The 21,582-nt window shown below is 43.3% G+C and overlaps 1 protein-coding gene across 2 annotated transcripts in view; it reads right to left on the reverse strand.

Annotated features, from left to right (window-relative positions):
* Positions 1-21,582, reverse strand: part of epha4b (eph receptor A4b) — a 103,231-nt gene that overhangs the window by 23,380 nt on the left and 58,269 nt on the right. For both annotated transcript variants that reach the window (XM_032531063.1, XM_032531062.1), the window contains exons 10-13: positions 21,336-21,444; positions 6,261-6,328; positions 4,028-4,153; positions 3,718-3,903 (exon numbers count right to left, since the gene is read on the reverse strand). In XM_032531063.1, coding sequence (XP_032386954.1) covers positions 3,718-3,903; positions 4,028-4,153; positions 6,261-6,328; positions 21,336-21,444 — 489 coding nt within the window. The remainder of the gene's footprint in view (positions 1-3,717; positions 3,904-4,027; positions 4,154-6,260; positions 6,329-21,335; positions 21,445-21,582) is intronic.

Consider the following 21,582-nt stretch of genomic DNA (forward strand, 5'->3'; position numbering starts at 1 on the left):
TAACCTAAAACTTATGTGAAATTTGATATAAATGAGCTTTGTTGACCATGAATTCCAAAAATAAGTGTGAAATCTACTATTAAACCAGGTTTTAAAAAAGGGCCAAAAGCTGGAAAAAGGGACAAATAAGTCTCAAAAAAGTGACAAAAACATTAGAAAAGCACAAAAGAAATGTTTATTATAAATTTGGACAAGTTGATGGTTAATGGGAAGACAACACAAGGGTTAGATGCTTGTCAAGCCAACCTTTGGCTGTCCACAACATTTCAATGAGTCATTTATTTATAAAGATTGTTTTTGGGGATTTTTTGCCCCCTTTATGTCAGAGTGACAGTGGATAGACATGAAAGGGGGAGAGAAATGGGGGGGTGGGGGGTTAGAAGTCGCCCCTCAAGGACTCATTCTTGAATTTATTCTCTTTTTGTTGTTGTTTTTATCAGAATGGGGTGTGCCATTAAAAAAAAATTCTGTAATTACACGTCTGCCTGCCAGAATAAAACAAATTTGATTTAGTTTCTTGCTTGCTACATCTACAAACTGCCTTAATCGGGCTGACCAAAGGTCACAGTTAACGAGAGAGAGAAAGAGGAAGTGAGTAAGAAATGCACGGAGGTTCTCATTCTTAATATGCATGCTGCTGAATATTCATGAGGCTAAAACACACATCCAATTAACTTCATGAATTATTAATATTCATGATAAAAGCCTATGCATATGCATTTGCTCTTTTATTGTTGTCCTAAGTGCCACTGAGCACCGGTGTGTGATGGACTCAAGATCTTTGTGTGTGTATGTGTGTGTGTGTGTGTGTGTGGGGGGGGGGGTGGTATTTGTCTGCCTGCATGTTTACAATTCTGTTTCTTCGATGCGACAGTCTCCTGCTTCCGTTGCTTGTCTGTAGATCTCTAACTAACATCTGCATAACAAGGTGGCAGGCTAGAGGAGGAACAGAGCACTGGCACTGAGGAACATGAAGGGGGGGGGGAGAAAGGAAGAGTCCTGAAACTACATTAAGATCGCTGAGAGCGTTCACACCAGCCAAGGGGGATCCGGCGTTTTATCGCAGCGTTGTGCGGTTGTGGGAGTGTCACTGAAACGGCCCATTTGTGTGACACCCTGTTGTGTTCTTTAACCCCCTAATGTAGCACAAGTAGACTTTATATTTCACACTTCCGTCACATCATTTTTAAATTTAGACTTTTCCGACTTCACTTGAAGGCAGCTTCATTTCACGGAGAAAAAGTGCAAGAAAAGAGACGGGGGGGACTGGGCTTTTGTTGATTCACGAAGCAGTCAGCTGTTATACAAACTCCTGGGTAGTTTAGTGCTGGGGTTTCATCTTTTACCCCCATAGTGCTAAAAACCTTTCTTGTAGCAGCGATGGAGACAGTGATGTTTCCAGGTCTCAAAACTCAGACATTTCTGATCTCCGGGTACATGATGGGCCACCACAGTGTGACGTCGGTTTGCCTTTCTCCAGAAGTAGAATCGCCATAGGCTTCTGCCGCTCCCCCCGCCTCAGCCTATACGCACCATCCCTATTCAAAGACAATGGGCAGACCCACAGTACATTGTTCACTGCAGCGTCTGCCGGACAAAGCAGTCAATGTGAATGCCGGGTTACGTCGAAAACTCATGAAACGGATGTGTGTCCACACTTTATGAAATTTTTTTCAAAGACTTCCACACTAAAACCCCTGAACAACAGGGAAAAAGGCTATTCGCTCCACTTCTGCTTTCTCTGATCACCTGGACTGAGTTTTAAAACAGACACACAAGGTTGTTGTTAGCCTTGACATATTTTGTCTGTTCCTGACGTCTGTCGTCAGATCTGAATGAGCAGAGAATAGAGATTTGATCGCTACCTGTTGATCAGGCGCTGCTGCACTGCAGAATCAACAGTATTGGTGATCACCTGTTTTGACATTTCAAATAAGAGATCACAGAATGGGTTGCTCTGAAATTCACACAGCTGATGAATAAAACCTAACATCAGTTGGCTTTGCAGCTCGGGATCACATACTTTGTTTGCAAATGTTGGATTTCACATATTATAAGAACTGACTTCCAACGATACCTGTTTGGTTATAAAAGGCAGGGATGCCCGAGTACAGTGAGGGCTAGGTTTTCCTCCATATACTTTTTTTTTGGGGCGGTTTCTACTAATTTTGTCAAGTAAAGAGCTCCAGGGGATTGCGTCGACAGAAACCATCAGCCAAAACTACAGAGCAAGCTGCGCCTTTAGTGCTGCCGAAGGAAAGGGGAATAATAACAATAATTAAGCCGGCTGAGCTTTGACGTATTCTGGGTTTGAGGAAAGGGAAACAAAGAGAGAGAGAGTGCTAGAAGGACTGGCGGAGAGTGGGGGAGCGATTGAATGAGAAGATTAGATGGACACTGACTGAGAGAGAGCGAGAGAGCGCAGGAGTGTGAGGTCTCAGGCGAGAGAGGGATGGATAGACAGAGACAGAGAGCATGTGATTGAGAGAGCGATAACGAATAAGCCATCTCGTCGAATCAGGCCTGTGTCTATCTCACCTACATGCGCACACTCGCTCTAATTGCTTAACACAATCATGCGAAGTAAACAAGGCGTTTGAAAGGCGGACAGTGGCCGCTCCCATGCACACCCCGCCATGTGTCATCAGAGTGTTACTGTGGCAACGGAGCTTTTATCTGATCCGGCGTCAACTCTTCTTTACATCACCAAGCGCTCTCAGTCTCTTATGTGACAGACAGACTCCCTCACTCACTACAGCGCACAAACAGAGAGGAAAGGGGGGGGTATGGTGTGGGAGATTTAAGATTACTTCATGTACTGAGTTTGATGAAGTGTGTGGTGTAGTACCAGTCAACTGAGAGGCAAAAGTTTAAGTTTTTCTGACACGTGGTTAGGATATTTCCCTGCTACGTCCTGCTATGCCCTACGTCCTGCTCTGCCCTGCGTCCTGCTACGTCCTGCTATGCCCTACGTCCTGCTATGCCCTGCGTCCTGCTACGCCCTACGTCCTGCTATGCCCTGCGTCCTGCTACGTCCTGCTATGCCCTGCTGTCCCTGCTATGCCCCACTCCTGCATGCCCTACGTCCTGCTCTCCTGCTATGCCCTACGTCCTGCTACGTCCTGCTATGCCCTGCGTCCTGCCATGCCTTGCAGTGCCCTGCTACGTCCTGCAATGCCCTATGTCCTGCTATGCCCTATGTCTTGCTATGCCCTGCAGTGCCCTGCTACATCCTACTATGCCCTGCAGTGCCCTGCTATGCCCTGCAGTGACCTGCTACGTCATGCTATGCCCTACATCCTTCTTTGCCCTTCAGTGCCCCGCTACATCTTGCTATGCCCTGCTACGCCCTGCAGTGACCTGCTACGTCCTGCTATGCCCTACGTCCTTCTTTGCCCTTCAGTGCCCCGCTACATCTTGCTATGCCCTGCAGTGCCCTGCTACGCCCTGCTATGCTTGCAGTGCTATGCTACACCTGCAAATATTGCCCCCCCCCCGCCCAGTCCATATTGTGATTTTGATGAAACTGTGATGGTGCAGCCCAAATTGATTGTATATGAGAACGGTTCTCTGAAGAGACAAGGTCTTTTCCCGTGCGCTGGTATTGAAGAAGTGAATCCATCACACCACACAACCTGTACTTGTTAAAAGAACAAGGAGAATTTCTTCCACGGTAAATCTCTGCTTCAACCATATGCAACCAAACACATCACTCACATCTTGTGACGACCCCCTCCAGCCGGATGATGTTCGGATGGTCAAACTGTCCCATGATGGAGGCCTCAGACAGGAAGTCCCTCCTCTGTTTGTCAGAGTATCCCGCCTTCAGACTCTTGATGGCCACGTAGATCTCCCTCTTTCCCTGAACACGCAGCCGACCACTGCACACCTCCCCAAACTCTCCTACACACACACACACACACACACACACACACAGAATAAGGCAGTAGTAATTTGAATTCAAGTGAATTTATTTCTGTCTTTGGAGTTATTGATATAGTCTACTGCTGTTTTACTGCCAACTCACCAGCTCCAATGACTCTCTCTATGCGAATATTGGAAGCATCGATCTCTTTGGCAAAGTCCCTGACAGCCTGGTTGGGGTCTTCGTAAGTGTGAGGATGGATGTAGGTCCTGCTGCCTGGCAGCTTGACTGCATGAGCGGAAAAGGAGAGAAATTGGAGAAAAAAGATGAACGCTAAATGTACTGAGCTACAGCCAGCTTTTGCGTGTTACATTTGTTGTGAAAAGTTAACAGTATTAATAGGGTTTTGATCGCTCTAGGGAAATGGTTTCCTCCAAGAAGGCTGACACTTTAGAAGAGTGAATGCATGTTGAAATAAGTGCTTGAGTGTGGGTGCTCTGTTACATTCTGTAATTAAACACATAACTACTTTGTTAGCAATGGTGTTAAAATGACTCAGAATTTTAACAGGAACCCATAAGGAGCTATGTTTTTGCCAGCAAAGATTTGTGCATGAAAGTTTAAAACATGTGCTTTAGTTCAGCCAGAATGCTGCAAGTTGGAGACGTAGTGACAACAACTGACTGACTGAACTTATGATACATTTGAGATTCAACACACAGTACTGCTGTAAGTTAAAGGTCCCATGGCATGAAAGTCTTTATCATTTTTTTTTAACATTAATATCTATCTCCCCCCGACTCTGCCTATGGCCCCCCAGTGGATAGAAATGGCGATAGGTGTAAACCGACCCTGGTATCCTGCTCTGCCTTTGAGAAAATGTAAAGCTCAGATGGGCCGATTCTGGAACCTCGGCTCCTTATGATGGTCATAGGAAAGGTTGCCTCCCCCTTTCTCTGCTTTGCCCACCCAAGAATTTGGCCCACCCATGAACAAGAGGACATCATTGGTCAGTATTAGGGTGACCATTAGGTCTATATAAAGAGACTTCAGATACAGTATTAGGGGACCACTAAGGTCTCTATAAAAGAGACTTCAGTACAGTTATTAGGGGACCACTAAGTCTATAAAGAGACTCGTACAGTATTAGGGACCACTAAGGTCTATATAAGAGACTTCAGATACAGTATATGGGGACCCTAAGTCTATATAAAGAGACTTCAATACAGTATTAGGGACCACTAAGGTCTCTATAAAAGAGACTTCAGGTAACATATTAGGGACCACTAAGGTCTATATAAAAGAGACTTCAGATACAGTATTAGGGGGACCACTAAGGTCTATAAGAAGAGACTTCAGATACAGTATTAGGGACCACTAGGTCTAGTATAAAAGAGCTTCAGATCAGTATTAGGGGACCACTAAGTCTATATAAAAAGAGACTTCAGTACATTATTAGGGGACCACTAAGGGTATATAACAGAATCTTCAGATTCAGTATTAGGTGACCACTAAGGTCTATATAACAAGAGACTTCAGATACAGTATTAGGGGACCACTAAGTCTATATAAAAGAGACTTCAGATACAGTATAGGGGACCACTAAGGTCTATATAAAAGAGCCTTCGATACAGCTATTAGGGACCACTAAGGTCTATAAAAGAGACTCAGATACAGTTTAGGGACCACTAAGGTCTATATAAAGAGACTCAGATACAGTATTAGGGGACCACTAAGTCTATATAAAGAGACTTCAGATACGTATTAGGGGACCACTAGATCTATATAAAGACTTCAGATACGTATTAGGGACCACTAAGGTCTATAAAAGAGACTTCAGATACAGTATTAGGGACCACTAAGGTCTATTAGAACTTCAGATACATATTAGGGACACTAAGGTCTATATAAAAGAGACTTCAGATACATTATTAGGACCACTAAGGTCTATATAAAAGAGACTTCAGATACAGTATTAGGGGACCACTAAGGTCTATATAAAGAGACTTCAGATACGTATTAGGGACCACTAAGGTCTATATAAAAGAGACTTCGATCAGTATTAGGGACCTAAATTTATATAAAAGCATCCAAAAAGCAGCATGTCATAGACCTTAATAAACAAACATTAAATTGTTAGCATGTTGCCACTTTGGAGTGCTTTTGCTCCCAGAGTGTTCCAATCATTTTAGGATGGTGTGAAGTTGATCACATAAACTTAAACTTACTTAAAAAAAATCATTGAGTTTGACAAACAAAACAACTAATTTGTGTTCATCATGCTATAATTTTACTAATTCCTGTGATGAATGTCAGCAAAGTGAAACATTCCCATTGAACATATATTCATACACTTCTACATACTGTACGTGTGTGTATGCGTTTGTGTCTTTACCTCGGCCGTGTTGGAACTGCATCTTCTCTTCATCAGGGTCCTGCTTGGCTTTGATATATCCACAGTGCCTGAAAAAGAAATGCACAGCTGGATTATGATTCTGTATATGCATAGACTTTTTTTCCACCAGCACAGATACCAATAATATAGCTCCATGCCATCTTGAAAGATCATACCCTTGAGTGTGTATGTGCAATTCCACATACACACAGGTATTTGATATATTGCATTTATTGTCTTTCCATGGGAATCCTTGAACAACTACAGGTTTCCTTTTGTTTCTACAGTACATGACCACTCCTAAAAGCCTGGATGAAAGGTGTGTGTGTGTGTGTGTGTGTGTGTGTGTGTGTGTGTGTGTGTGTTGTGTGTCTGTCATAGATTTCCTGGTAGAGGCAGATCTACTAATGCACTCCTCTGTTTACCCATCTGGCCATTTACCACTGCCTTCGATATTATCATACGTCACACACACACACACACACACACACACACACACACAACAAAAACAAAATTGTGTCCCACTGTGCCCACATGCACACGCCCTGCAGCGCGGGTCAGTCCAACGATCAAGACGAAATATTGACAAATTGATCAAACTTAATCCTGCCGTCCAGCTGTGGGGAAGTGTTTCACAAGGGGATGCTGTTAATGTGTGTGTGTGAGTGAGTGTTATGCAGTGTTCTTGTCTATCAATATTGTTTCGTGACGATCGTTCCACTTTTGTCGAGCTTCTGCCTCAAACAGCGTTTAACAGCCCTGATCACCCATAACACTGTCGCTGAGATTTACGGCTCTTTTAAATTTAACACAAACATTTTAGGACAAAAAACATAAAAGTTTCATAAAACGAGTTTCTAAACATGACGGCCTTCTCTACTCCTTTTCCCTCTTATCCAATCCTTCTTGACTGTTGTACAGGTAAAGCAGCGACCAGTCGGTATGTCCATCCATCGGGAAGATGAATTGATTTGGGCGAGGAGCCAAGAGTGACTGGGAATCAGCAGCACATGTGATTTAAAGAAGCTGAGTGGAGGAGGCCAGACGAGAAAAAGGAGACAGAAAGAAATACTGTGGCAAGCGATGATTAAATGTAGTAAAAAGGGAATAGGAGAAGTTGGATTTAGAAGAAACGGCCTAAAATAATAAAAGAGACAATGGAGTAAAGCGTAAGGATGAGAGACAAACAGCGACAGAAATGGAGAACGGCGAGGTCTCGCTAGGCTCAGTAAATCTCAGTCATTTGGTGTTTAATCCTTGTGTTGATTTTACACAGCTGAATGCATGGTATAACCCAGACATCAATAGGATGTCTTGGGAATACACAGACACACACACACACACACACACACAGGGGTAGAGACTGGTTGCTGGTATTTGGGGATAAAGAGGAGGGGGTATAATGTTCTTTGGGCCCCACCTGGTTATCAGCTGGGCTCAAGCCAGTCAAACACCAAGGGACTATCATTACCCCCTTGACACACAAACACACACGCACGCACACACACAGTGCTTTGGGGCATGTGCTTAGAGCATATGTGGAATGGGGACTCGGGTCACACCTCTGCTCCAACTGTGATAAACCCGTGGGGCCTAACACCACACACACACACACACACACACACACACACACACACACACACACCGCAATCCTGCAAACCCCACGTTTGAAACACTTCACCATCACTGCTGGATGTGTATCTGTGTTAGTGTGTGTATGTCTCTACGCGTGCATGGCTGCATATGTGAATATGTGAATATATGTGTGTGTGTGTGTGTGTGTGTGTGTGTGTGTGTGTGTCTGATGGGAAATGAACACATTTCCATAGTAATTACCGAGCAACTCATTTCTCCTCTTCAGTTAGAAGTGTCATGAATCATTAACGCTGGAGTCTTAAACATGGCACCAAACCTGACATGGCTGTGGCTTTTGTTTCCCCCCCGACAGCTGTGTCTCTGTGAGTGTTTGAAATATATATTTTATTTAATACCTTCAACTCAATGCAACTCACCTGTATTTCATCTATTAAAGAGTCTAGAAGTGGACTCAGGAGGACAATGTGGAAGCCATTTTCCCATGCCACGGGTATTACAAAAAACATATTTGAAAGTGGTAACATCTGGCAGCAGTACAAAAACAACATCACAGAACAAATAGTCGTCACAGGGTCATCACACATTTATGTGGCTCATTCTCATTTGCAGTTATTCCAATGGCTGCTTGATCAGCATGCAAACGGTCCACTTTTTATCAAAGATTTCTTAAAAGGCTCTCGACCAATATCCAGCTTCACACCAACTTATAGCTTTGTGCTGGCTTCAGTAATAGTTTAACAAAAAATGATTATATTTTATGTATTTACCACTCCTACATGTTCTACACATATAGAGAATCAACCCTTTCTTCTAAATACTGTTTTTAAATGTACATGTAAGTCATTAAAACGGTTGCTCAAATGTAATGGTTATAGAATAGAAAGCCGTTATTGTTATCGTGTTATTGTCATCTGCAGTAGCTGTGCAACGAGATTCAAGCAACCCCTTTACAGTGTCAACACAAAATATAAAAAATATAAAAATATAAAATATAAAAAAATATAAAATGTAAGTAGTGCAGAAAAATGAGAGGGGGTGAATGTGGAGCACAGTCCTGAGAGCAATTATAGACATATATAAAGTATAGAGTATATAGAGAGAGCATATATAAAGGGTTTGTATACACATTATACAGAAATATTTTGTGTGTTAAATATGCACAGTAATGAGATTAATTGGTTAAGTGTAATAATAAATAAATATTGCACTGTAATGAAATGAAATGGTTAAGTATTATAATAAATAATACTGCACTTTAATGAGATTAAACATGTTAAATATTAAGAATTGCCCTGTAATGAAGTTGCACTGGAATTCCAGTGTCCTTTTAGGTGCAGTCTAAGTTGAGTATTTAAAAGGTCACCCTGACATGCGGGTGACATTTAACCATTCACCGGATTCCATTCAAACAGTGGTAATGACAAATATATACGTGTTCTTTGGTAATTACAGTGGGATCTCAAATTAACAAATCAACACAACCACCTCGGGATATAATACAGTGTAGGCCTCATCTTTACGTGTTGGGACACTCTCTGTGTACTGTACTTAGCGTGAAGGTTTAGGGGTGAATTCACGCCTGGTGTTCCTTAACCCTTGTGTTGTCTTCCCGCCAAAATTGAAAATCAACACTTTTGTTCATGCTTTTCATCAATTTTTTTAACATTTACATACGTTTTTGTCCCTTTTTTCAACACTTTCACTGCTTTTTTTCCACGTTTGTCACTTTTTTTGACGTTTTCAACACTTCGTAACACCAACTTATTAACTTTAGTTTTACAGTTATTTGGGGGATTTAGTGTCATAAACCTCATTTATAGGAAATTTACCGATAGTTGAGTCAGAAACACAGAAATGGAATTATGTAGACTAAAATTAAAGGAATGGATGTTGATGATAATCCAGACTGGAAAATGTCAACTTTTACCTCAAAACTATTTCAAAACACCCTTAATTTTTCAAATGCTATAAATTGAATAAGACACCGCAAATGAATGAAAGTAGAGATTGTACTTGGCAAGAGCGTGTGTGGAACAATCATGTTATTTGGGTAACGGAAACAGGTCAATTTGACCCAGGGACAACATAAGTGAAATAAGTTATGGTGTGATATTCTGTAGTTGCTTGTTCTGTAATTTGCCCAAAATGGCTTTGGTGTGGCAACTGTGAAAAGATGCTTATGGTCACCACGTAGCCTTGTTGTGCGGCAGGTTGTCTGCTTTTCATTTGGACGCCACAGGTTTTTATTTACACTATGAGTGTTCCTAGCATCTTGAGCCGGATTAGACTTTGTAACGAGCTGGTCCTCCTCACATCGCCACTAGCTGCTTGTGTATTCTGCTGTGTAACGTCAGCACTATCTGTCACTCTGGGAGGAATAGGTGTTCCATTTAGCTGCCATCTAATTGCACTAATACTGTTTCATGCAGTAAACACACAACCCCGCACACACAGCTGCATGCTGCAGATTCAAAGTACACACACCTGCGGCAATCACGCAAAAAACACACACTTTAATGGACTGCGATATCCGCATCGCACCAGGGCTCTTACCTTTCTCTCTGCCTCTCTGTGTTCCACTTCAGTGAGGACAACAGGCTATCCCTGTCCTCCAAAGCCACACACTCCACATTTGCATATCAATTTACTTTTTAATATAATACTCTGTCACTCGAGACCCATTTGTCATTCTGCTAGCAAGCTCCCACCTTCGTAGAACTCCATCCATAAATTATCGCCGCCGTAGCCCATCCCTCCGTTTTCCTCTCCCTTCCTGCCCTTTATCTCTCTAGGGTGTTACATTCTTTTTAATTCTTCCTTTAAATAAAAACATTCTCTTTTCCAATAGCCCACATCTCCTCTTTTTCTCCCTCTTGTTTCCACCTCTTTATCCTCCCCTCAACAGGCCCTGTCCTCCGCTCTCCTTTTCTTTTTTTATATAGAAATAGTGGACACTCGGAGCTGGAAAGAGAAAGGTGGAGAGGGAGATGGAGAAAGAGAGTGCTGACAGGCAAGAACGCACAATGGGGGTCCGAGCCTGCATACCAACTAACAAGCAGTCAGATGGGGGGGAAGAGCGAGGAGGGACGAGGAGCCAGCCATATAGGAATAAGGGAAGTGGTACAGAAAGAAGTTTGAGGCTGGGTTGTGTTCTACTACAACAGGAGCTGAAGATAAATAGAGAGAGGAGAGACATTATGAGGAGAAAAAGAATGCTGAATAGAAATAGAGTGAGTAAAATGGAAGCAACAAGAAGGAGATCTTGAATCTTTCAGTAGGGATGTGCAGGAGAGAAGATGACTGAAACAAGGCGAGGGACGGAGGTTACATATTGGCGACGTGGATGGACGATTGAGAAGGACAGAGCAACACTTATCAGCGCACAGCTCCCTGTGGAGGAGAGTAAGAGAAAGCATAAAGCTTTAGTTCTACTCGCGCGTGACCACAGCCTCTGCAGACCGGAGAGACGCTCACGCTCAGCGCGTCGTTCGCTGCAGTATTGTTCGAAATGCCACGATGCATACAAACAAAAAGATCTGTCAATAAGCAAGAGAACGGAGCAGAGAGCAGAAGTAATGGAAAGCCAGCTGCCCGGCAACAGTAGCAAACACGTCCATGGCAAACACCGACGTACCGCCAAACATCCCGTTGGGCTGGTCTAATTATTAACTGGCGCTTATCTCCAGACAATGGAACCTCTCATGTTTTTCCACACTTCTTTTCCCTGTGTGTTTGCTCCCTCTTACACATATTTAAGGTCATTCGACCCTCTGTGGTCTGTACATGAGGACTCGGCCAGTCTTCCTGAGCCGACCATGTGGAACTGGAACGTGCGGTGCGTGCCGAGTTACAAAGATTCAGAGGTGCGTGACCACGCGCCGTGACAACTTGCCGAGCTTTCATGCTGGATACACAAAATCTTTTCCAGAATATATCTACTGAGACATCATTATTACTGCTTGAATTTGCACATTTTTATACATGCTCTTAAGTAGAGCTGCAAAGATGGATCAATGAATCCATTATTTGTCAACTGTTGAATCAATCGCCAACTATTTTGATCATCGATTAATCGGTTTTGAGTCTTTTTTTTTTAAAGGACTCAAAGTTCTCTGATTCCAGCTTCTTAAATCACTATTGTCTTCACATGTTCATGTTCAAAGGTTAGACGTGCAACAGAAAACTCAGATTGGACAGATAGTCTAGCTAGCTGTCTGGATTTACCTCAGAGATCTGGGACCAGGGTAACCATAGTCCTCAGTGGACAGATAGTCTAGCTAGCTGTCTGGATTACCCTGCAGAGATCTGAGGACCAGGTAACCATAGTCCTCAGATTGGACAGATAGTCTAGCTAGCTGTTGGATTTACCCTGCAGAGATCTGAGGACCAGGTAACCATAGTCTCAGATTGGACAGATAGTCTAGCTAGCTGTCTGGATTTACCCTGCAGAGAGATCTGAGGACCAGGTAACCATAGGCCTCAGATTGGACAGATAGTCTAGCTAGCTGTCTGGATTTACCCGCAGAGATCTGAGGACAGGTAACCATAGTCCTCAGATTGGACGATAGTCTAGCTAGCTGTCTGGATTTAACCTGCAGAGATCTGAGGACCAGGTAACCATAGTCCTCAGATTGGACAGATAGTCTAGCTAGCTGTCTGGATTTACCCTGCAGAGATCTGAGGAACAGGTAACCATAGTCCTCAGATTGGGACAGATAGTCTAGCTAGCTGTCTGGATTACCCTGCAGAGATTGAGGACCAGGTAAACCATAGGCTCAGATGGACAGATAGTCTAGCTAGCTGTCTGGATTTCCCTGCAGAGATCGAGGACAGGTAAAACTAGTCCTCAGAGGACAGATAGTCTAGCTAGCTGTCTGGATTTACCCTGCAGAGATCTGAGGACCAGGTAAACCATAGTCCTCAGATTGGACAGATAGTCTAGCTAGCTGTCTGGATTTACCCTGCAGAGATCTGAGGACCAGGTAACCATAGTCCTCAGATTGGACAGATAGTCTAGTAGCTGTCTGGATTTACCGCAGAGATCTGAGGACCAGGTAACATAGTCCTCAGATTGGACAGATAGTCAGCTAGCTGTCTGGATTACCCTGCAGAGATCTGAGGACAAGTAACCATAGTCCTCAGATTGGACAGATAGTCAGCTAGCTGTCTGGATTTACCCGCAGAGATCTGAGGAACAGGTAACCATAGTCTCAGATTGGACAGATAGTCTAGTAGCTGTCTGGATTACCCTGAAGAGATCTGAGGACCAGGTAACCAAGTCCTCAGATTGGACCAGTAGTCTACTAGCTGTCTGGATTTACCCTGCAGAGATCTGAGGACCAGGTAACCATAGTCCTCAGATGGACAGATAGTCTAGCTAGCTGTCTGGATTTACCCTGCAGAGATCTGAGGACCAGGTAACCATAGTCCTCATGAATCCACCAGAGGTTAGAACGCCGACACAAACAAAGAGGAAGGTGATGGATATCCTAAATGGGGGACATTCTACAGAATTTCGGGTGGCACCGCAGTAATCCCGGAAGTCGGATGTCGTGTATGTAGACTGTAACAAGACATTTAAGGACATCATCTTGGGCTTTGGAAAAGGCTGATCAACATTTTTCACAATTTTCTGACATTTTATAGACCACCAACTAATCGATTGATCGAGAAAATAATCAATCAACTTGAAACTAATCATTGGTTGTAGTCCTTTGCCCCATGTAGTTGCATAGTTTACTTCACAACTGTACCATTTTATATTCTGATATTCTTTATCTTTAAAGCTTTATCCTTTAGATTTCTTGTTCTAATTCTAATTTTTTTGTGCTAAGTATAGAAATCTTGACGCACCCTAGCGGCAGAAAATGTCATTTGCAGCTAGGGTCACACCGATAGATTAGGAAATGCCTAATATCGGCCGATATATCGGTCGGGCTCAGTCGGGTAGCAGAGGAATTGAGAAAGTAGGGAAATAAAGAGAACATCGTGACAGAGAAGAAGAGGAACGCAAAGAGGAGATCGAACGAGGGGAAACTTTGGCAGGAAAGGAGGAAAGGTTATGTACGACAGGCTGGAGAGAATAGGTAAATATGGATGGTGGGGCAACCTTGACACAAAGTGGGACACAATAGACAAAGACAAACCAAGTTGTGTGTGGACGATGATGTCTCGCTGACAGGTGAGACGGGAGATAAGAGACTGTTTGTCTTCATACAGCGAATAACCTTGGACTAATGTTAACCTGAGACGTGAAGGGAGCTAATAAAGTGTGTGTAGCTGTGAGCTGCATGGTGTCGCCTACTTTGTTTTATACGACTGGCCAACTTTATAGGATTAGAGGCTCGGAGACGGGAGAAGAAATTGATACTCTCCGAGACACGGGAGAGTCAGAGGGGATCGTTCACACAGAAAAATAATATGTTTCCTCTCTTCTCCTCTACTCTTTTTTTTATTTCCTGTACCTCCACATTACGTTCCCCCTGCTAATCAGAATGACTAGAAAAATGAAATCAGTAAATCATTAGTCACCCTTCCGGCATGACACAATGAAATGACTTTCTCCGCCACCCACTCTACACACACACACACACACACACACACACACACACACACACACACACACACACACACACACACACACACACACACACACACACACACACACACACACACACACACACACACACACACACCCTGCTGTGGGTATCTGCTCTAATCATTACTCATGATAATGGTGATTCCATTTAATATCAAGCTATTAAATTAAAAAAAAATAATTACTGGGAATTAAATCCATACATTAAATTCACTCTCATTATTTCACGGCAAAATTACGCTTCACGCACCAACCCCGAAAACAAAACACGTTCACGGCTCAGGCACGGGTAAACGCCGAGTTTCATAAAAGATTATTGTGTCTAATTAAGAGTCAAAACAGCATAAAAACAAACGCTCAGGAACACAAGCGAGTCGGATTTCTTCTTCTTCTCTCTCTCTCTCTCTCTCTCTCTCTCTCTCCATCTTGGACGTGTCTGGCAGCGGCTCAGCACTCTCTGACCACAGTGTAAAAAGATTTACTCAGCTCGGGCTAATTATTAGGAAGGGAAAATGATTAGCTGAAGAGTTATGAGTAATAAATCTGTCGGTGTTTCATTAACAACCTGTTTGGAAACATTTCATTTAGCTCCTGCTCATTAAAGAGAGTGGTAATGGAAATGGAAGGAAAGGAAAAGGAAAGGAAAGGAAAGGGGTGGTGGTGGTGGGGGGGGAGCAGTGAGGTTGGGTGCAGATCTGCGGTAATTGGTGTAATGTAGCAGACCTTTTTACAACCTGGGGAAAAGGTCAAGTAAGAGAGGAGGGAAAGAGAGAGAGAGAAAGTAGAGGAGCATGTCATCCGTATCATTAGGTGAAGTGTATCTTTATATTTGCTAACAGATCAGTGTGAAACTAATACGCTTAATGATGTTACGACGCCGACTCAACTTGATTAGGTCACGATCGTAAGATGTGCGTGTGTGTGTGTGTGTGTGTGTGATCCGACAAATTTATTAAAATGCGCTATAAACTTTTAAAAAAAACCTACCGAAAACAGGTTTATTTTAAATTTGCCTGATGTTTATAGGACATCTGATCAATCCCATGACAACATCTGCTCATTTGCATAAAGTAGGGTGACCAGACGTCCCCGGTTTCCGGGGACAGTCCCCGGTTTTGGTGACCTGTCCCCGGCTGGATCTGTCCCCGGAAATCTCCCCGGTTTTCACTGTGACTAATAGACCCAAAATTGGAGTGAAAGAAAGAAAACATTAACCAAACGGAGCCGATAGTCGCTCCAGACAAGCTCAGAAAAAGTATTAGAAAACCGTATTTTACGATGCTAAAATTACTGATTATTTACATGGAGTCTGGTGGGTTTTGCGAACGCAATATCACGGACTTTTATGTTTTAAAAAAGGATCTTAATCTTTAACAGAAAGGTCAACCTCCTTAGAAATCCTTTCCATAATGTTGTCTGTTGGGGGAAACAGCTCTAGGTCTAGTGTCCCCGTTTTAAGTTTTACAAAAATAACTACATGACGCGTTTTGGAGGAATATTTGCTTCTGAGCTGAAAATGTCCCCGGATTTTGTCTGAGAAATCTGGTCACCCTAGCATAAAGCCTGTGTGAAATAGTTTTGCACCTGCGGCTGCTACTATGCTACTATGCTACTATGCTACTATGCTACTATGCTACTATGCAGGTATTGTGCAGACAGTGCTGTATTCAGCTACACCCTACAGCTCTGCTGCATTCATTGAAAGCGCCATCATCCCAGCAACACATCCAAATCTGTCTAATAATACACGCATGCTCATCGCATTCTCTTTTTAATAATGCATCCTTCATTACATTCACCTTATCCACCTCCCCGTACGGGCCTGTTTTGTTTCAGATACACAGAATCGCATTTGCCATAAATAATTCACCATAAAGTGCCATTTGGCGTACATGGGGCTATTATTTTTGTGCCTTTATTCCTGTTTTTCAATTTTTTTCTTTTGTGGAAATCTTTATTTATTTATTTTTTTCCCACATCTGAAATAAAAAAAAATTACAGATTGTAGTCTTTTGGTGTGACACGCACACACGCACGCACACGCACACACACACACACACACACACAGTTAGTGTTTTTCAGTCTCTCTCTCCTCTCTCAACAACATGTTTTGATCAGTGCTGCTTTTTACATACACTGTATATGTATATATCTTCACTCTCCACTTTTCTCTCATTAAGTTTTAAGAATAACCCCGGGCTGCTACGACAGATGCTGCGGAGGTAAAAGAGCTTACGCGCACAAACATGCACATCCGCAGAACACGCTGTTGTGTTAAAAAGTTAGAGCTGTTAACCCTCTCTATCAGCAAGACCGAGAAGCCTATCAGCAACGCTATGATGACATCACACTTTCCTCTGTGGCTTTTGCTCTTGATTATTCCAAACTCTTCTCAGAAAAAGATGAATTTCTCCCTATACAGTAAATCTGGGCTTGGAGGATCAATCCGCGTAACGTTGTGTCTCCTTCTTATTGTGGATTTAAAAGTAGAAATCTTGCTTTAGTAAATAACTGTACCTCTTATTTCACACTAAATCCAATGAATCCCTTATTATTTTAAGATTTTTCAGACATTTTCTTGAACAGATTGCCTTTGACTCCCTGCTGAATATCTCCAGCTCTGACAGATGCACTCAGTATAGGCAGACACTGAGCCATATAGAAGATGAGGGCGGCTTAGAAAAAACCAACACAACATCATAGGCGTCATAACTTCACACTGACTTCTCACCAAATCTCTCACATTAAAAACACAAACGCAGAAAAATCGTGAATCTGGCGCGCCACCAAAGCCGGAAGCTATTCAGAAAAGAAGATGGCTGCACGGCTGGAGAGTTATTAGACTGCAGACAAAACAGAGGCGCACACACTCATGTACGCACAGACGCTGGAAGGCAGGAGCTGTAACATGTTTAACAAGGAGCGAGAGAAAGTGAGGACCGAAGGGGAGAACGCGTTTTGAGTGAAAGGCCATCTGCTGAGTCCGTGGCGATGCCAGTCGCTTGCTAGCTTCCCATCGCTCGCACCTGCCAGCCTGCCAGGCGAAGCACCCTCCGGAGGACCAAAAGCCCAGACTCCACAAACACACAGTCGCACGCATGTACTCGCAGGGCAATAATGGCACGCACACAGCAATAACTGGTGTGATTTGTCAGAGCCGTGCTGCGACTGAGGAGCTTTCGACGTTTTTTCATGTTTTCCCTCCTGCGGTAACAATAGCATAACAGCACTTTATTAAACGAGAACAGGACAGAACAGAATGGCCTGCAAATCAGCTCGTTTATGAGGCATAGCTGTGCAGTACCCTGCCAGCAAAGGCTGCGGGGACTGTGTGTGTGTGTGTGTGTGTGTGTGTGACTGTATGGGCATTCATTGTTATTTTATAGCGCGGTGATAAAATTCTCTCTATCAGGGTGCTGACAACGTGGTCAGGATTGTGGATTCATAGGTGAACTAGGTGTAAAACAAGAACAAAAGGCTCTCCAGCACTCACATCCAGTCCAGTGGTTATTGGGGGACATGATTTAAACAGCTGACATTTAGGGAGGAAAAGGGCCTTACAAAGGCTCCGTGGGACATAATTTCAACCCTGGCCGACTCTCGGCGTCAATTTGAATTCCAATTTAATCATCATCCACATTGAACTGGTCTCGGCAAACACATCACCAGATACCATCAAATACATCAGAATCTCGATACATTACGGAGAGTGGGTTTCATCCAAATGCAAATTTCAAGAACGCAACAGGAAATGAGAGCCAGAGAGCCAAAGATGAAGCGAAATGAAGAGAAAAGAAGGAGTGAAAAGGGGGAGGTATGGACTGATTGACAGATACGATGGAGGCTTTGATAGATGACAAGAGGGAAGGGAAGGGGAACGTGAGAAGACCGATCCTTATTTTTAGATTCCTCCGTTTCTCCAAAAGCTCCAGTGTGACGCTCCTATTGCACCTAACAGTGCAATCGCCCACCCTTCATCCCTCCTTCTCCTCCTCGTCTCTCAAACACACACTAATCTACCTTTTCATCTTCTGCCCCTTGCATCTCTCCCCTTCTTCGTGTTGTGCCTCAGGCCCTCCTCCTCCTCCTCCTCCTCCCTCCATCAATCTCCCCTTTTCTCTCAATCTCACGCAAGCCTCTTCTTCTTCCGTCTATCTTTCACACCATCTCAAAATGTAGCTCTCTAGTGGCGCAAACAAATGTGGTGATAAATCCCACCCACACTCTCGTTCTCCTTCACCTAGCTTCTGTCCACTCCCCGACCCCCTCTCTACACCTACCTCTCTCCTGCTCATGTCTTTCTAGTGATGTAGCTTTGATCCTCGCCTTATTCCCCAGCTCCAAACCCACTCCACCTATGCACACGTACACACACATTTTGACAGATGTACAGATGTTGTTCAAGTCAGAGTAATCAACAATACGTCCTCCCAAGCACCCCCACCTCCAAATGGAGGAAAGATAGATAGAGACGGAGTGAGGGCAAGACGAAGGGAGAGAGAGGCCTGAAATTGATGGCAGTGCATCGACCCTTCTGTAAAACCTAGTTAACACCTCCCCAGCCTGTGAAACCTCATTAGTTGAGTGTTACTGTGTGTCTGTGTCATTGTGTGTGTTCATAGCACACCGTGTCTTTAACAGGTTGTTATGATTCTTACATGCACAACCTCATAATTCCCCTCTGATTAAAAAAAGGTTGTCTCCATCCACGTGCCGTGTGTATGTCCCTGTGTGTGTGTGTGTGTGTGTGTGTGTGTGTGTGTGTGTGTGTCACACAGGACAGTCTCCATTGATTACATCCCTTCTAGTCAATAGTGAATAGAGCACTCAGCCTGATAAGCAATCACCTGAATCATTACTAATGTCATTACTAGTGTGTGTACATGTTTGTGCATGTGTGTGTTTGTGTGTGTGTGTGTACATTAGTGTGTGTGCATGTTTGTGTGTGTATGTGCAATTCTTTAACATCTAGCTAATCTAGGCGGAGCTCATAGAGGATAAACATTTAGACACAGGCACGGTAAATCACACATGCTGTCATCCCTTTTTCTCCTCCTCTCCTCTCCTCTCCTCTCCTCTCCTCTCCTCTCCTATTCTGCCATTGTACCTTTCTTCTTTGTCCAAAGAGCCCTCTCCTAACTCTGATGCTTTAATCTTTCTCGCCTCTCACCAATTGGCATTCATTTTTTTACCTTCCTCCCTCTCATCCTCTCTTCTCCTTCTCTTCTTTGGCCTTCTCAGAGACGGAGCATTAACTGCAGCCCTGCCTTCAAAGAGCATGATCATAGAGAGTCCATGCTCTTCACATACAGACTAACACGGCAGGCAGGGAGATATGAAGTGGGAGACTCAGTTTAACCCTCCTGTCAGCATGAATGCACATGTACATTACCAGATTAGCCCTCTGAATATGATTAGTGACAAATTTGCTTTTGCGCATACACAGGCTATCGTTTTCCTATGGAGGTAGCGAACACTTCCTTAGACATGGCAATCAGAGTTTAGTCAGCTTCAACCTCCTTTGTTGGTGACCCTAAAATGGGCCACCAATGAGATTCCAGCTGTCAGGGGTATAACCTGAAAGCAACCCATGAGGTGTTTGTCTCTATATAACCATATAACTGTATACATCTACTGTATTTAACAAATGCTAAATTATTTCCAAAAACAGCTGTGCACATTAGTTTTTTACAAATGTATCTCACACATGGGTAGCTAGTGCACTTGTTGGGTACTTATTTAAATTTTGGATTTGATGCCCAGTGAATATTTACAGCAGCAGGGCAGAGTTTATGGGACTGCCTCAAAAATAAATACAGTGCCCCATGTTCATTGTAACAAAAGCATATTTCCACCAGTGCAAATATGTGGCTCCTTTAAGTGTGTTCAAGAGTTTTTGGACCACATTAGATGTCTATGTAACAGAAGAATAATATAGAGTATAGTTCAGGGGTGTCAAAATATATGGCCCTAGAATCAGAATTAACTTCATGACCTTATTGTCATTAAGTACAGTAACCAAATCAAAAGTGCTACTCTATGGTGGAAACCTAAAAAAACACATTGAGTGCAGAGAATGTGAAGATGGTAAATGGATTAAAACTAGAGTAAAATAGAATAATCATTTACTCATGTTGTTACTTAAAGTGCCGGTGCATAGCAGCGTGAATGGGTGACAGTGCTTATTATTTTTTCTTATTTAATGTGCAAATTGCTTGTGGGAAAATTGCAGTGAAGTCATTAATTCCAATTTTTCAATGTTCTTATTTGTCAACTGGGGGCTGCACAGTCCTAATAAGAGTCGCAGGCACTTTGCTGTAGATCCTATGTGCTGATGTAGAGCCAACGTGACACAACACTGCCAAGCTTTGGCTACTGTTCACGCAGAAGCCACTGGTGGAAAATGCAGAGAAAAGTGCACACAGAGGCTCGGGTTTTACGGTTTATATTTCTTTAAAGAGCTAAATGTGAAGCCAGTGTGCTTGGTATGCTCAGTGCACCTTTTAGTGCTCAATGGATATTCTAATATAATATTTCTTCACCACTATTTAGACTCATCATGTCAAAGGTTTCCAACTTGAGATCAGATTGGGCTCCATGAGTGTGATACCTAGTTAGTCAGATCAATATGATGTTTTTGGTCTTTTCACGGGATATCTTGATAATAAGAAAAATTTGCAATGTGACCGGAGTCATCCGTCTGTATTTCCGATGTCCCAAAAAATGGATTATTGAAATTTCCCAGTGCTTCCGGACTGCCCGCCCCATGTTTGGTACATGGACCTGTAAAACCTGACCCGTGCCCTGTTCTCTCGTGCAGTCGCCTGCATACTGATCATGTGTAGAGAACCTAAGTGTGTCGTTTTTATTTTTGACCCTACCTTCCGCTGACCACAAAGCAAGTCACCAGGAAGATGAGGAGGACGATTCCCCCGGCGATGGACACAGCCAGAATGGTGGACTGGTTAGGGTCCCCGATAGCAAAGACATCTACATAGGAGACAGAGGGAGCACAGTGGATTAATAAACAAGTGAGGAGGGAAAAAGATGAAGGGGGGCTGGGTGTAAAAAAAGACAGCAAGGTGAGTGTGTGGAGGGGGGTTGGGGGGGGGAGTGAGAATGAAATAT

The sequence above is a fragment of the Etheostoma spectabile genome, chromosome 12 (assembly GCF_008692095.1).
Source record: "Etheostoma spectabile isolate EspeVRDwgs_2016 chromosome 12, UIUC_Espe_1.0, whole genome shotgun sequence".
In the NCBI taxonomy this organism is placed as follows: Eukaryota; Metazoa; Chordata; class Actinopteri; order Perciformes; family Percidae; genus Etheostoma; species Etheostoma spectabile.